Here is an 18,381-nt window from a genome sequence, read left to right as displayed (position 1 = left end):
GCTAAATACTCTCTCAGTCTGGTGTTCTACGGTAGCCTACAGGGTTCATCTCCCGCCGACACTCACAGCACAGCCCATAAAAGGACACAGGAGAAGCTCTAGTTACTTCCTCTTCAGCACATCCATCCATCACTCTGAAACACAAGGTGAATCAGAGAGAGAAAGTACGTCACTGTCTTCGCCTCTCCAGCATTCCAGAATGAGAATCACATCTGCTGAGCTAGTTCCACCGACACCGAGTCACTCCGTCTGCTGCTTAGTTACTGTGGAATTTCTCTGCTCTAGAATGTGAGATCCGATGGCAATGCTTTTTTTATTTACAACTACGAGGCCACGTCCAGATGGTCCCTCTGTCCGTGAGCAGAGCGGAGGACAGGAATGCAACCGTCTGCCTGCCGAACGGGACAGCTCGGAGCCAGCGCCGTCACGTATTGTAAAGTAATAACGAGCTGCTTTACATATCATAGCCTACATTCTTCAGGCCACCAGCAACACTCTGCTTGCGCTCCTGGCAGGCAGGCAGTGTGTGTGTCGGTGGAAAAAGGTCTGTAACACTGAGAAGTTGGGTAACAGCCAGGCAACGCCAGGCCAAAGACTTAGTTAAACCCAGAGCAGAAATAGAAGCTCGGGGTGCATACCACATGGCATCCTATCTATGCACTAAATAAGATACAGGGCACCATTTGGAAAGCAACCGACAGCCTGGAAGCTAGAGAATCCCACAGGCAGGAATTAAAGGCAGAGATTCTGACTACAGTGAGTGGAGGACAGACCGAACGTCGCACGATCAGATGAGCTTAGGGGACGAATGTTTACCTTCACAGGGAGAGGTGCTTCCAGAAAACAGGCTACAATGAACCGGTGTGTCCTGATCTCTCAGTGGAGTCCCCAGACCAGGTTGTGTCCCGTACCATTAATACCCAACAGGCTTAACATACACACAGAAATACACTGAACATACCCACAGCCCATGGATAGCGGATGTGAATATGAGATGTTAATGTTTGAAATAGGATACCTTTTCCAGAGGGGATATAGCCCCGTGAGAACAGAACATCAGTCTTCCTCATCTTCAGTCATCAGTCTGGAACCCTCACCCCTGGCTGGTGGTCCTAATCTTGGTTACCAGGTTAAAGGTTATGTCTGTGAACCTGGGTTCAATGCCAGCCTGTGGTGTGGCAGGCCCATACCAACACACAGAGGACAGGCAGACCACACGAGAGCACATCCTTCAAAAACACCAGCACCACTTAGGGACAATTACAAATGTCTGGCAGAACAGCATCAACAAGAGAGAGACTGAACGGAAGACGGAAGGAGATATGGTGGGAGGGAGCGAAAGAGACAAAAAAAGTGAGGGAAGGAAAAAGATTGTATAAAGAGAGCGACAGACAGAAAGATGGAGGTAGTGAGAGATGGAAAGAGAGAGAGGGCTGGATTGTGTTTCGGCTTGTGGGGCCAGCGAGGAGGCCTGGAACTCCTGCTAAATGTCGTCTGGCCAGAGGCACTCGACGTGACCACTCCACATATCTACTCACCCACCCCTTCAATCCCTCCACCCCTCCGCCCCATTTTCCAGCAGGACCCAATGAAGTGTATCCAGTATCAAGAATCCACATCTCCAGTATCCACTGGTGGCTCAGATCACTACAGCTACTAACTTCAGAACACCTCATCAACCCCTCTCAGCATGGAGGGAGACACTGTGGAGGACTGTACCATGCAGGGGAAACAGACCAGGGGGCCAGACACACACATACAGACACAGACAGATGTGCATGTTTGAGACAGAAATGCTTGTCAGTCTGTGTTTACCCAAGAACCCTGGTTACCCCATTCAGTCTCCCAGCACCAGAGAGGGTGAGGCTGGCTGGCTGTGTTCTCCTCTTCTCTCACACCGGTCGACTTACAGCAGAGCCCTGGAGATGGTCTGATCTGGTCTGGCATGGTGACCTGACCAGTATGGAGAAGTCCTAGTCAGTTCCCTGGAGATGGCCTGATCTGGTCTGGCATGGTGACCTGACCAGTATGGAGAAGTCCTAGACAGAGCCTGGAGATGGTCTGATCTGGTCTGGCATGGTGACCTGACCAGAAAATGAGAAGTCCTAGACAGAGCCTGGAGATGGTCTGATCTGTTCTGGCATGGTGAACTGACCAGAAAGGAGAAGTCCTAGACAGAGCCTGGAGATGGTCTGATCTGGTTTGGCATGGTGAACTGACCAGAAAGGAGAAGTCCTAGACAGAACCTGGAGATGGTCTTATCTGGTTTGGCATGGTGAACTGACCAGAAAGGAGAAGTCCTAGACAGAGCCTGGAGATGGTCTGATCTGGTCTGGCATGGTGACCTGACCAGAAAGGAGAAGTCCGAGACAGAGCCTGGAGATGGTCTGAACTGGTCTGACATGGTGACCTGACCAGAAAGGAGAAGTCCTAGACAGAGCCTGGAGATTGTCCTCAACCATAACATTGCCACAGGCATTGACTCAAATACTTTGATATTAGCTCAAAAGCATCTCGTGGCCAATTAGCCAAGGCCCTGAACAACTTGGAATGAAACCCTTAAACTCGTCATAAAATGGTAATATAGACAGCATTGTAGACTGCTGAGGGACAACAGACTGCTGCTGGGGTAGAATTGTATTGGAGTGTAGCTAGTTAGTTACTACCTGCTCCTCCGTGCCTGGGCAAAATAAATTCTCTGAAGGTGGCTGACGCAGAATGAGCATCTTGCATTGAGGAGGGAGGTCTGGCCCGGGCCAGCATGGCGCCTAAGCTCTGCTCAGAACTCCGGATCTGCTAGGAACACGCTCAACTCTCATTTGTCATGAAAATGTCTGGAGAATGTGACAGCTTATTAAGAGAGCAGATGCACTGGGGAGGGAGGCAAAGAGAGAGAGAAGGAGAAAGAGAGAGCAAATGAGAGAGAGGAGAAAGAGAGAGACAGAGACAGAGACAGAGAGAGAAAGAGAGAGGGGAGAGAGAGAAAGAGAGAGAAAGAGAGAGAAAGAGAAAGAGAGAGAGAAAGAGAGAGAGAAAGAGAGAAAGAGAGAGAGAAAGAGAGAGAGAAAGAGAGAAAGAGAGAGAAAGAGAGAAAGAGAGAGAGAAAGAGAGAAAGAGAGAGAGAAAGAGAGAGAGAAAGAGAGAGAGAAAAAGAGAGAGAGAGAGAGAGAGAAAGAGAGAGAGAGAAAGAGAGAGAGAGAGAAAGAGAGAGAGAGAGAAAGAGAGAGAGAAAGAGAGAGAGAAAGAGAGAGAGAAAGAGAAAGAAGGGGAAAGAGAAAGAAGGAGAGAGAGAGGAGAAAGAAGGAGAGAGAGAGGAGAAAGAAGGAGAGAGAGGGGAGAAAGAAGGAGAGAGAGGGGGAGAAAGAAGGAGAGAGAGGGGGAGAAAGAGAGAGAAGGAGAAAGAGAAGGAGAAAGAGAGAGTGAGAGAAGGAGAAAGAGAGTGAGAGAAGTAGAAAGAGAAGGAGAAGAGAAGTAGAGAAGGAGAGAGAGAAGGAGAGAGGGGACAAAGAAGGAGAGAGAGAGGAGAAAGAAGGAGAGAGAGGGGGAGAAAGAGAGAGAAAGAGAAAGAGAAGGAGAAAGAGAGTGAGAGAAGGAGAAAGAGAGAGTGAGAGAAGGAGAGAGAGAAGGAGAAGATAAGTAGAGAAGGAGAGAGCGAGAGAGAGGAGAGAGGAGAGAGAGAGGAGAGAGAGAGAGGAGAGATGGAGAGGAGAGAGAGCGAGAAAAAGAGAGAAGGAGAAAGAAAGAAGGAGAAAGGGAAAGAGAATGAGAAAGAAAGAAGAGAAAGAGAAAGAAGAGAAAGAGAAAGAGAGAGAGGGGGGAAGAGAGAGGGGGGAGAGAGAGGGGGGAGAGAGCGAGAAAGAAAGGGAGAGAAAGAGAGAGAGAAAGAAAGGGAGACAGAGAAAGAAAGGGAGAGAGGGAGAAAGAGAGAGTGAAGGAGAGAGAGAGGAGAAAGAGAGTGAAGGAGAAAGGGAGAGAAGGAGAAAGAGAGAGAAGTAGAGAGAGAAAGAGAGATACCTGCAAGAAACCTGGTTGAGGAGACGGACCCACTCTTTGCCCTCTAGGTTACAGAGAGCTGGTAGTCCCATCCACCAAACTACCAGGTGTGAAACAGGGAAGGGACTCAGGGGGTATGCTAATGTGGTTTCGAGCAGACCTAACTCACTCCAATAAATTAAACAAAACCGGAACATTTTACATTTGGCTAGAAATTCAAAAGGAAATTATCTTAACAGAGAAAAATGTCCTCCTATGTGCTACAGATATCGACCCACTAGAATCCCAATACATTAATGAAGACATCTTCTCCATCCTGGAGGGGAATATCAATCATTTCCAGGCCCAGGGACATGTACGAGTCTGTGGTGACATACATGCCAGAACCGGACAAGAACCTGACACCCTCAGCACACAGGGGGACAAACACCTGCCTGCAGGTGACAGCATTCCCTCCCCCATATGCCCCCCTAGGCACAACTATCACCAACAAAAACAGGGCACAACTCCTGCAGCTCTATCGCACGCTGGGTATGTACATAGTCAATGGTAGGCTTCGAGGGGCCTCCTATGGTAGGTACACCTATAGCTCATCTCTTGGCAGTAGTACTGTAGACTACTTTATCACTGACCTCAACCCAGAGTCTCTTAGAGCATTCACAGTCAGCCCATTGACAGCCCTATCAGACCACAGCAAAATCACAGTCTACTTGAACAGAGCAATACTCAATCATGAGGCATCAAAGCCAAAGGAACTGAGTAACATTAAGAAATACTATAGATGGAAGGAATGCAGATTGGAAACCTACCAAAAAACAATTAGGCAACAACAAATTCAATCCCTTCTAGACAATTTCCTGGGTAAAACGTTCCACTGTAATCGTGAAGGTGTGAACTTGGCAGTGGAAAATCTTAACAGTATATTTGACCTCAGCTTCCATATCAAATCTAAAAATCTCAAATAGAAAACCGAAGAAAATGAACAACAATGACAAATGGTTTGACGAAAAATGCAAAAATCTAAGAAAGACATTGAGAAACCTGTCCAACCAAAAACATAGAGACCCAGGAAACCTGAGTCTACGCCTTCGCTATGGTGAATCACTAAAACAATACAGAAATACACTACAAAAAAATTATGAACAGCATGTCAGAAATCAGCTCAATGTAATTGAAGAATCCATAGAATCTAACCACTTCTGGGAAAATTGGAAAACACCAAACAAACAACAAAAATAATTATCTATCCAAAATGGAGATGTATAAACCACTTCTCCAATCTTTTTGTCTCTATAACAAAGAACAAAAACATATACATGACCAAATACATATCTTAGAATCAACTATGAAAGACAACCAGAACCCACTGGATTCTCCAATTACCTTAAATGAGCTACAGGACAAAATAAAAACCCTCCAACCCAAAAAGGCCTGTGGTGTTGATGGTATCCTCAATGAACTGATCAAATATACAGACAACAAATTCCAATTGGCTATACTAAAACTCTAACGTCATCCTTAGCTCTGGCATCTTTCCAAATATTTGGAACCATGGACGGATCACCCCATTCCACAAAAGTGGAGACAAATTTGACCCAAATAACTACCGTGGGATATGCGTCAACAGCAACCTTGGGAAAATCCTCTGCATTATCATTAACAGCAGACTCGTACATTTCCTCAGTGAAAACAAGGTACTGAGCAAATGTCAAATTGTTTTTTTTACCAAATTACCATGCGACAGACCACGTATTCACCCTGCATACCCTAATTGACAAACAAACAAACCAAAACAAAGGCAAAGTATTCTCATGCTTTGTTGATTTCAAAAAAGCCTTCAACTCAATATGGCATGAGGGTATGCTGTACAAATTGATGGAAAGTGGTGTTGGGGGGAAAACACATGACACTATAAAATGTACACAAACAACAAGTATCAGGTTAAAATATGCACAAAAAAAACATTTCTTCCCACAGGGCCGTGGGGTGAGACAGGGATGCAGCTCCACCCTCTCCAACATATATGTCAACGAATTGACGAGGGCACTAGAAAAGTCTGCAGTACCCGGCCTCACCCCACTAGATTCTGAAGTCAAATGTCTACTGTTTTCTGATTATCTAGGGCTTCTATCCTCAACCAAGGAGGGCCTACAGCAGCACCTAGATCTTCAGCACAGATTCTGCCAGACCTGCACGACCACTCCCACCTAAGGAAGCAGACAGTGGGGATGTTTGCCAAGTCTCTAAAGGACATGGCACTTGGTAGACAAACACCCCATGCCGCACTGGACAGAGGACAACCCAGAGACCCCTACCAGACCATTGCACCACCAAGGAGCCCCAGGCCCATTCAACAGACCCAGCGCACCCCACAGGCCCCACCCACCACTTCCATCGGCTTAGTCAGACAGGATAGGGCCCAGCCTACGACCCCGCACCAGACCACCACCCCTACCAGACCAGAGAGGAAGCCCCATGGCCCAGAACTGGCCCTCCTCCACTCCACAGGACCAGCGCAGCTACGCAGAGGACAGGAGAACCCTGTAGGATTAATTGAGATTAAACAGCTCCTCCAATACATCTGCACTACGCGCACACGGACGCACACACACATACAGACACACACGCGCACCTATTGTACTAGAATTTACTTGTTCAATTAATAGGAATATTTATATATTTAACAGAAAACAGTGTTAGCTGTTATCCTGTTTATCTCACTCTTAACAACTTATTAGTTAGTAGTTACTGTATTTCTGACTGCTATTCTTTCTTTTTGCAACATGAAATCACTATCAGTTAGCATGTGGAACATTCAGGGCCTAAACTCCTCAACCTTTGGACTGAAGAGTTTAGCACTGGAGTTCAACAAAAATCTTAAAGATGTTGACGTTATCATTTTGCAGGAGACATGGTGTAAGGCTGACATTGTCACTCACTGTCCCACAGGCTACAGAGAGGTAATTGTGCCGTCACAAAAACACAGCTCTGTCAATAGAGGCAGAGACTCTGGACGACTGATCATTTGGTACAAATCCGAACTACAACATCTAATTGATCCCCTCAAATGGGCAAATATCACATTTGGTTAAAACTGGAAAAAACTTGTACTGACAGAAAAAGATGTGTTCCTTTATGAAATATATATATCCCCCTCAGAATCTCCATATTACTCAGAGGAGATCTTCCCCACCCTTGAGGAAGAGACGTGCCATTTCCAGGCCCAGGGAAATGTGCTCATCTGTGGGGACACAAATGCGCCCACAGGAACACTACCTGATCTAACGAGCACACGAGGGGACAGCTTTAGTGTTTCTAACTGTCTTCATCTCACCCATAGAAACAACATTGACAGCACCGTCAACAAAAAAGGCAGCTCTGTAGAACGGCAGCTCTGTGGAAGCCTGGATCTGTACTTTGTCAATGGTAGGTTACGGGGGGACTCTTTGGGGGGATTCACCTCCTGGTCACCTCTTGGCCACAGTACAGTATGATTACAGACATTGACCCTTTCTCTCTCAGCTCATTCACTGTCAAGCCACTAACACCTCTGTCTGATCACAGCCAAATTACCTTGTTCCTCAAAAGAACAGACATGGAAACAACCAGACATTCACAGCCCAGTAAGTTGTACAACATCAGAAATTCATACAGATGGGCCCAAAACAGCACAGAAGAATACCAGAAAGCAACCTGGAACCAAAATATACAAACACTCTTAGATAACTTTCTGGATACCACATTCACTCACAGTAAAAGAAGGCATCAACTATATATTCAGGCAAACGGCAAAAGAAGCACAATTGAAATTGATTAAAAAAATAAAAAAAGAAGATCACAGATGACAACTGGTTTGATGCAGATTGTAAAATTGGAAAAAACTTAGAAAACTATCCAACCAAAAGCACAGAGCCACAAATAATGGTGAATTACACCTTCATTACTATGAGACTTTAAAACTATATAAATGTACACTCAGAACCAAAAAAAGCACAGTACAACAGCAAGCAGCTGATGCTAATTGAGGAGTCCATAAACACAAACAACTTCTGGCAAAATTGTAAAAAAAATCTAAACAAGAGGAATTAGCCATACAAAATGGTGACATATGGACAACCCATTTTAAAACACTCTACAACACCGTTCAAATTGACACAAACGCAGAACAACGTCAAATTAATGAGAAGTTGAATGGATTAGAAAGGGCTATAAAGGACAATCAAAATCCACTGGACTCCCCAATTACTGACCAGGAGCTCTATAAGAAACTTCAGGCTCTCAAATTTAAAAAGGAATGCGGACCTGATGGCATCCTATATGAAATGCTCAAACTCACTAGTGCTAAATTTCAATTGGCTATATTAAAACTGTGTAATTTGATCCTGAGTGTAGGTTATTTCCCTGACATCTGGAATCAAGGAGTCATAACCCCAATCTTTAAGAACGGAGACAAATTTGACCCTAACAATTACAGAGGCATTTGTGTGAACAGTAACCTGGGGAAGGTTTTCTGTAGTATTATAAATGTAAGAGTGCTACACTTCCTTAATAAGCACAATGTCTTGAGTAAAAGCCAAATTGGATTTATACCAAAACATCACATGACTGATCATATTTACACCCTACACACCCTGATAGATAAATATGTCCACCAAAATAATACCAAAATATACACTTCCTTTATAGACTTCCAAAAAGCATTTGATTCTATTTGGCATACAGCACTGTTCTACAAAGTTATTGAAAGTGATGTAGGGGGTAAAATATGACATAATTAAATCAATGTATACTGGCAAAACATGCAGCATTAAAATTGGTAAGAAAAAAACAGAATTCTTTAACCAGGGGCGGGGCCTTCGCCAGGGTTGCAATCTGAGCCTTGCACTCTTCAATATTTACATCAACGAATTGGCCACTATTCTAGAAAAATCCTCAGCCCCTGGTGTTAGTCTCCACAATTCAGAGGTTAAATGCCTACTCTTTGCAGATGACCTATGCCTGCTGTCACCCACAGCACATGGCCTACAGCAGAGTCTGGACCTGCTAGAGCAGTATTGCCAGACCTGGGCCCAGGCAGTAAACCCCCAAAAAACTAAAATAATGATTTTCCAGAGAAGATCCAGATCTCAGGGAATTAGACCAAAGTTCTCAATTGGTACAAAATATATAGAGTACTGTACATTCTACAATTACTTAGGTTTAAAAATAAGCTCAACTGGACACCTTAATGAGGCAGTGAATGAGCTGAGAGAGAAAGCACGCAGGGCATTCTACGCCATTAAAAAGCTAATAGCTATTAAAATTTGGCTAAAACTAATTGAATATGTCATTGAACCAATTGCACTTTATGGCAGCGAGGTGTGGGGTCCACTTGCAAAACAAGATTTCATCAAATGGGACAAACACCCCATTGAAACCCTGCATGCAGAGTTCTGTAAGATTATCCTACATGTCTAAAGGAAAACTACAAACAATGCATGCAGGGCAGAATTAGGCCAATATCCACTAATAATGAAAACTCAAAAAAGAGCAATTAAGTTTTGGAAACATCTAAAATACACTGACCCCCACTCATTTCATTACCAAGCCCTGCAATGCCCAGAGCTGAGCAAAGAAAATAGCCCCCTCATCCAGCTGGTCCTGAGTTCCCAAACCTGTTCTACTTACACACTGAAGCCTCAGGACCAGAACATCCAATCAATCAGGATAAACCAAATTACAACACAGTCAAAACAAAACTACATTGCTTATTGGGAAACACAAGCACAAGCACAAAGCAAAATGCAGTGCTATCTCGACAGTACACCGTGGCTAAATATTTGACCATGGTTACTGATCAAAACCTTAGAAAAACCTTGACAAAGTACAGGCTCAGTGAGCACAGCCTTGCCATTGAGAAGGGTAGACACAGGAAAACCTGTCTCCCTGTAGAGGAAAGGCTGTGCAACCACTGCACAACAGCAGAACCTGAGATGGCGCTGCATTTCCTGACAAAATGTCAAAAATATAAAACAATTAGAGTGTCATTTTCCCAAATTTGAAACCCTTATTCAAGGTTTCAAAGACTTCTCTGATGAGAGTAGGCTGCCCGTCCTGTTGGGGGAGGACGCAGGGAGCTGTGGGTTGGCAGTGCCCTACATTGCTGCCTGCCATAAGTTGAGGGACAGTGTCTGACAGACCAATCAACCTGCAGATGTACTCTACTGTATGCTTATTGTTATTGTTGAATGTATGGTTATTTTGACCCTTGGTTATTGTTGATACTGTTGTGTCCCGTTGACAATTTTGATTCTCATTTTTATATTGTAAATATCCAAAATAGGCTTTGGCAATATGTACATTGTTACGTCATGCCAATAAAGCAAATTGAATTAAAGAGAGGGATAGAGCGAGAGGGATAGAGGGAGAGAGAGAGGGGTAGCGAGAGGGAGGGATAGAGAGAGAGAGAGAGAGAGGTAGTGAGAGGGAGGGATAGAGAGAGAGAGAGAGAGTCACTTTTGTTTATCCATTTTACTTGCTTTGGCAAAGTAAACATATGTTTCCCATGCCCATAAAGCCCCTTGAATTGAAGAGGTCCATCCTGCCGTGACAGCCATATCATTAAGTTAGCTAGAGGATAGACTTCCTTATGCAGTTGGAAAGTGAAAGGGAGCAGTGTTGGCAACTGGGTAAGAGGACCCCACAGAAGACCCTGTTTATTCTGCATGAGGAGACAGTGAAGGAACATGCACACACACACACCTAACCAAGTTCCTAAAGAAATACAGACAGCCAATGAGTCAAACACCTTCACTACAGTACTTGGTTTCTATTTACATTTTTAATTTCCAATATCCCGTTTCATGACATGTAAAATAAAAACACTGCAGCGATTTACTGCACGTGGCATTTATTAAGCTAATTCAAATGATTTATAGAGGCTATTGGGTTGTAAATAAAACTAGTAGCCTAGAGAATGCTGAGGACAAAATGATGGATAAACTTCAAACATCTTCAGAGTGGGGGTGGTAGGAACTGGGAAGCAGTGTTTTAGTTCCAGGTCAGAGGTTAGGGGATATAACGGTGGTGTATTCCAACAGAACAGGGTTCATGCTATAAACACACTTCACTACAGCAGTTCTCGACCTGGAGAAGTGGACTGCCAAATCACACCCAACAGAGAACCAGTTGAAGATGGTACATCCACGTCGTCTCCACCTCCAAACCACTAGTAGGCTGGAAATCATTTAGTTCCCAACCCATGTTATGCTCAATAGGCCATGCGTCTGTACTCTGTGACTGGGGGGAGTTTTTCGACTCGCTCTACTTTTACTCTACTGTCCCTATCACAACCCCACAAGTCCATTTCAATTTTGGCCCTGTCCACCGCCTGTCTGCCTCTGTCCGTAACCAGCGTGTTTGTGTACATTGAACATGATCTTTCAAACGTCACGCTGCTTTCGTCCATTAAACAGTAATGACAATATTTGGACGGCAGCCTAAGCACCGGAGTATAACGTTTCTGTGAGGACAGGGGATTTAGTTTGGATACAGTAGGGCATTTTTAACCAGAAATAATGATCCAGGCTTGTGTCAACAAGTAGGCTATAGGCCTCTACACAAGGTCAATTCAACCACTTTAGCGTTCTACAGTTGCTAATGTCTGTCAACGTACAATAAGCACATTGTGTAAATGGGTATTAACATCTACAGTTGAAGTCGGAAGTTTACATACACTTAGGTCGGAGTCATTAAAACTAGTTTTTCACTCCACAAATTTCTTGCTAACAAACTATAGCTTTGGCGAGTCGGTTAAGACATCTAATTTTTGCATGACACAGATTATTTCACTTATAATTCACTGTATCACAATTCCAGTGGGTCAGAAGTTTACATACACTAAATTGACTGTGCCTTTAAACAGCTTGGAAAATTTCAGAAAATTATGTCATGGCTTTAGAAGCTTCTGAAAGGCTAATTGACATCATTTGAGTCAATTGGAGGTGTACCTGTAGATGTATTTCAAGGCCTACCTTCAAACTCAGTGCCTCTTTGCTTTATGTCATGGAAAAATCAAAAGAAATCAGCTAAGACCTCAGAAAAAAATTGTAGACCTCCACAAGTCTGGTTCATCCTTGGGAGCAATTTCCAAACGCCTGAAGGTACCATGTTCATCTGTACAAACAATAGTACGCAAGTATAAACACCATGCCACCACGCAGCCATCATACCGCTCAGGAAGGAGATGCGTTCTGTCTCCTAGATATGAACGTACTTTGGTGCGAAAAGTGCAACTGAATCCCAGAACAACAGAAAAGGACCTTGTGGAGATGCTGGAGGAAACAGGTACAAAAGTATCTATATCCACAGTAAAACGAGCCCTGACCTCAATCCTATAGAAAATCTTGAAGCAACATCTCAAGACATCAGTCAGGAAGTTAAAGCTCGGTCCCAAATGGGTCTTCCAAATGGACAATGACCCCCAAGTATACGTCCAAAGTTGTGTGAAAATGGCTTAAGATCAATAAAGTAAAGGTATAGGAGTGGCCATCACAAAGCCCTAAGCTCAATCCTATAGAACATTTGTGGGCAGAACTGAAAAAAAGAGTGTGCGAGCAAGGAGGCCTACAAACCTGACTCAGTTACACCAGCTCTGTCAGGAGGAATGGGCCAAAATTCACCCAACGTATTGTGGGAAGCTTGTGGAAGGCTACCCAAAACGTTTGACCCAAGTTAAACAATTTAAAGGCAATGCTACCAAATTCTAATTGAGTGTATGTACACTTCTGACCCACTGGGAATGATGAAAGAAATAAAAGCTGAAATAATTAATTCTCTAAACTATTATTCTGAAATTTCACATTCTTAAAATAAAGTGGTGATCCTAATTGACCTAAAACTGGGAATTTTTACTTGAATTAAATGTCAGGAATTGTGAAAAACTGAGTTTAAATGCATTTGGCTAAAGTGTATGAAAACTTCCGACTTCAACTGTATATGGTGCATACAATGAGAACTGGTGCAGGCATGTGAGAGGACAGCTAACACAAGGGTCCTGTTTCCCAGAGAACAGGGGTTGCGTCCCAAATGGCACCCTATTTCGGACACAATTGCACCCCATTCCCCTGTATGTCAAAAAAAGTGCATTATAAAGGGAATAGGGTGCCATTTGGGATGCAGACAGAGGCTGATCTTCCCACCGTGCCCCTCAGGTGTTTTCTAAGCTTCCCGAGAGGAGGTTCCGTTCCCCCAAAATAATAAACCGGGGGTTCAGTGGCCACCGAGCCCAGGGACGTGTCAACCGCAGGCAGCACGAGCCGATCTCTCAGGTGGCATAGGCTTACAAACCGAGCCCAGGGACGTGTGTCAACCGCAGGCAGCACGAGCCGATCTCTCAGGTGGTATAGGCTTACAAGCCCAGAGCCCAGACAGTCTGAGGTAGGGTGGAGGCAGATAGGGAACATAGGAGAGGGCAGTCTACGGCTGCTAATCCCTTGGTCTTCCTACACGTAGTCCTGAACGTCACTCCTCAGAAACATTCATACAGCCCACATTGTGTGTGTATATCATGGTGTGTTTTAATGACTAGGACTGCAGTCTAAGAATGTGTTTGACCATCTGGGCTATACTATATTAAGAGGCTAATCAAATTCCAGTTCAAATGAGACCATGTACGCAATGACCACAAACTCGTCAAATCCACCAAAGACATGTCACATTAAAGCAGTGCAGCATTTGAAGTACAGACAGCTACAATCACTTCAAAAGCTCCAAGTATAACAGGGTGGGAGGAGACCGAGGGGACACATCCCAAATTGCACAATTTCCCCCATATAGTGCACTAGTTTTGACTAGAGCAATATCGCCCTGGTCAAAAATAGTGCAGTTAATAGGGAATAGGGTGGAAGTTGGGATGCAGCCTGATTGCCTGCCAAGCCCAGCCTATTAGCATCTAACTATACCAGAATGAAAGGGAAAAGTGACCGACCACAAATGAAGCTGCTCAGGGCTAACGCTGAAGGCCTGCTGACAGAAAGTTGGTCTCCAACCGCCCTGCACCTGATTCAGGTGGAAATTGAACGTTGTATTATATTTCCTGTGGCTTTTTGTGGTACGAGGTACTTGGCGACGGAACAGTAGAAAGGGAGGAATTTATAGAAAGTACACTTGAGTAACTAATTTAATTTGAAGAAGAACGTCTGTTTTAGTTTGGATACGTACGCCGGGCGGTTCCACAAACAGGCTCTACTTTCTGTCATGCAGCTGGGGACGTTGTCGTGTCGATGAAAAGCCTGCAAAGTAGTGCACTGTGCAGGGACTCTGGATCTGTCCCAAATGGCACCCTATGGGTCCTGGTCTAAAGTAGTGCACTATATAGGGAATAGGGTGCCATCCGGGAAGTAGCACCTGTGAACTCAGCCGAAAGACTATATTAGTTTCATCTTTCTCCTCTGTGACATAATCTGATTAACAGAGACGCTAGGGGCCCAATTGTCTGTCTGGAAGGGCAGGTGAGGAGAGACAGAGGAGGATGACAGGAGGAGAGGAGTCTGGTTAGGGTCCACTGTACAGTAGGCCTGGATCTCCCTCTCTCTCACTCCCTTCCTCTCTCTCAGTCGCTGACACTTGTTCTACCTCCGCTAGGGATCTAGTCCTGACCAGGCATCCGATGCTCCACAATTACCCAGGTGAGGCCTGATGCTTACCATATGCCCAGGGACAGGCTGAGCTGTTTAAACTTGTCAGATTACGAGGATGTTTTCTCTGCTATTAGCCTCTTCCAATACCTCTGTTTCACAGCCCTGTGTAGTCACGGGTGGAATCTGGATCTGCAGAACGGGTAGTGAGGGTGGTGTGTGTGTAGGATGGGGTAGTAAAGGGTTTAAAGTAATAGTGTGTCACTGACGATAGACATGAGTTCACCTGAGCAGCACCACTGTAAGGTGAGAGGGTGAGAGGGTTCTTCCCCCCCCACCCCCCACCCCCACGGGAAGGAGGAAACACATCAAAAGGCCAGCCTGTCTGTCTAGAGCTGGGTTGGATCAAACAGCCCTCCCCTCTCCCTGCAATGCTGAGGATAAGAGACACTGAAAGCTCATTCAGCTCAGCTTTCCTTGAGTCGAGAGAGAGAAAGTGGAAAAAAGAAAATCAAACACATAAATGGTCTTGTCTTGGCGTAAGAAGAGAAATGTGCGTCCTCTATTGTTACCCTGACTTATGGGCCTGCTTCACGGCTGTGCGGGTCGGGTCGGGCGGGACATCATTCTTCTTTAATGAGGTATATATATTACGCTACAGTAGCGATGGTGAATTAGGCCGCATTAGGCTGTAAACCTAGTGGGCATTTATAGATTGCAGCTGACGCGACCCACAGTGTGAGTGCCAGGCAGCCGGTGGCAGGACGTCAGTGACTGGTTGGCTCAGTGTCCGGATGATGGTGGTAGAATTCACATCGCTAAGTGGTGGTGCCAATTCATCACCATGACAAAGAACATTAAACATTTCAAAAGCAACCACCGCCGAGCCCCTCTCCCACCCCTCCTTCCAATCCTAACTGTCAGCCCTCGACAATCACACAGCTTCTTAATTGGTCGGACCTCCACTGCCCAACGTTTCATAGGGTTTTTAAGAGGGAGAGGTGGAAGGAAGGAGGACAAGAAGGAGGAGTAGTGAATGACTTCCGAGCTCTGCTTCGTTGGCTCCTCATTAGCAGACTGGCATTTCCCAAAACACAAAACACATATTCCAGTCAATTCAGGTCCAATCTAGCACCACTTGTTTGTTGAAACCGCAGCTGGCAACAGGTAGGTGAGGTTTCCTTTTTCGTCACAAACTCCTCCTGCTGGGGAACTACGAGTACTGAAAAGCCACGGCTGCACAATTCTAACTTTTCGACAATTTCAACAGCATGAGAAGGTCTGTCACTGTGAACAGACAAAGGCTTTGTGAAGAGCTATTCAGGGTTTAATTGGAAACCAGTGAGGGAACATGAACATAACCCTTTGCCCACAGACGGACAGAGTTCCTTCCCCAGGAGAGATGTATAACAGGGATTAAGCCTGATCAGCCATGATCCACTGTGGTCAAACACTCGGTGAGGTCCTGAGGTCCAGCCACATGCCTGCCTAAATGTTATGGAAATGTAACCCACAATCATTACCATAATGACATCTGTGCCATCTGACATTACATTTTCTTTGGGCCGACACGATCTGGACTTTGAACATACACAGGCCTACCCATCATTATCTGGTGAAAAGCCTTAGTCCAAAGCCATGCATAACAAACCCAACATGAAAGGAAACCCATTCTGTTTCCTCAGTCATGTCCCAACCACAGGATAGGTCCCAAATGGCACCCTATTCCCTATTTGGTCTGGTCAAAAGTAGTGCACTATATAGGGAAATAAGGTGCCACTTGGGATGCAACCATTATAATTCTGCTGGAGTTTATACACGTGGCTCAGCTTGCATTGGCACAGCACAACCTGGATACTGCGCACACGCACACACACACACACACACAGTAATAAAGTGACGGGAGGGAGGTAATATGATGTCAATTCTCTCCCCCCTCCCTTCCCTTGTCTATGACACAAAGACCGCAGCCAACAGACTGATCAGAAACGGTCTGCTACTGACCAACAATTGCCTCTGATTTAAAAGCCACATTTCTTTACAGTACTTCAGAACTTCACCTATACACCTGTAAACTACATGCTAAAGATACTGTCAACCCTGGGCTTTGTCCCTTGGAGTAGTGGGAGGGTAAATGAATAGAGGGAAGAGTGGTGTTGCTGTAGTATGCAGACTAGACAAGGGCAGTGGAGGGGGGGGGGGCAGACAGACAGACTACAAACTGAGGACAGCATATGGTTCACTCATTAGCACCGTCTGCCAGAGAAATAAAGATATCAAGTGTGTTCATCTCCGGCACTCTGTTTTAATAACCCTGCCGCCTGGTCCGGCCCAGAGAACCTCTTCACATAGACACATGACCCGACACGGTCCTGTCGCGACATTAAGACAGCCTTGTACAGAAGGAATGAGAGAGACAGGACTTGAACAAGAGGGAGAGAGAGAGGGAGAGAGAGAGAAAGGGGAAAGCGTGTGAGACAGGGAGACATTGAAAAACAGACAAAAAGTAAGAGCTTGAAAAAAGGAAATGAGCGAGAAAAGGAGGGGTGTTATGATCCTAACACGACCGTCACACACACACTTCTTTAAAGGCTTAGGAGGGGAAAATAGGAAGGGGTACAGTAGGTTTACCTTGACCAGCGAGTGGAGGCTCCTCTCTCCGAACATGTTGTGTAGAAAGGTGCTGTCGTCCTGGCTGTGGACATGGGGCTGCAGCTGGGAGGGCAGGGCACACAGCAGCTCATGCAGACCTGGAGGCACAGAGAGGGAACAGGAGGAAACCACGCAGTCAGCGCCCATCACACACAGAGACAAACATACACTGAGTATACAAAACATTAAGAACCCCTTTTCTTTCCATGACAAAGACTGACCAGCTGAAGGACAGGAGACATGTTGACAAAGGATTTTTAAGCTTTGAGACAATTGAGACATGGATTGCGTGTGTGCCGTTCAGAGGGTGAATGGGTAAGACAAAATACTGACATGCCTTTGAAAGGGGTATGGTAGCAGGTGCCAGGTGTACGGGTTTGTGTCAAGAACTGCAGCGCTGCAGGGCTTTTCACGCTCAACAGTTTCCTGTGTGTATCAAGAATGGTCCACCACCCAAAGGACATCCAGCCAACTTGACACAACTGTGTGAAGCATTGGAGTAAACATGGGCCAGCATCCCTGTAGAACGCTTCCGACACCTTGCAGAGTCCGTGCCCCAATGAATTGAGGCTGTTCTGAGAGTAAAGGGTGGGGTGTTCCTAATGGTATACTCAGTGTGTACCCCCACACACACACACACACACACACACACACACACACACACACACACACACACACACACACACACACACACACACACACACACACACACACACACACACACACACACACACACACACACACACACACACACACACACAAAGTTCCCTCTGAAGTTGCCAAGGGGGAGATGAGGAAGCAAGGAGGTTCTACAGACCTCTAGGGAAAGTATCACCAACCCAGGTTAAAGTGACCGTGGGTGTTGAGCTGCACTGGTCTACTCTGGACCAGACTAAACCAGACCAGAGCAGACCAGGTCATCAGGAGGCAATAAGCCACTTCCTCTCACAGCTCGGCACTTCCTGCCTTTGTCTCAGCGCTTCCTGTTGTTCCAGGAACTCCACCGTCACCAACGTCACTCAATAAATCCCACAAATAAATCAATCTTAGTTTCTGCTGAAGTCCCGGATTTGAACTAAACATATATACGTTTTAGAGAGAAAAATCAAGGAACAAAGGC

General features: G+C 45.3%; 1 protein-coding gene across 3 annotated transcripts in view; it reads right to left on the bottom strand.

Moving 5' to 3' along the window:
* Positions 1-18,381, bottom strand: part of LOC135522634 (MAGUK p55 subfamily member 7-like) — a 273,268-nt gene that overhangs the window by 142,640 nt on the left and 112,247 nt on the right. For all 3 annotated transcript variants that reach the window (XM_064949080.1, XM_064949082.1, XM_064949081.1), the window contains exon 4: positions 17,241-17,359. In XM_064949080.1, coding sequence (XP_064805152.1) covers positions 17,241-17,359 — 119 coding nt within the window. The remainder of the gene's footprint in view (positions 1-17,240; positions 17,360-18,381) is intronic.

This window comes from Oncorhynchus masou, chromosome 30, assembly GCF_036934945.1.
Source record: "Oncorhynchus masou masou isolate Uvic2021 chromosome 30, UVic_Omas_1.1, whole genome shotgun sequence".
In the NCBI taxonomy this organism is placed as follows: Eukaryota; Metazoa; Chordata; class Actinopteri; order Salmoniformes; family Salmonidae; genus Oncorhynchus; species Oncorhynchus masou.
The sequence above is the reverse complement of the archived record's forward strand: the minus strand, read 5'-3'. Positions and strand labels throughout refer to the sequence as shown.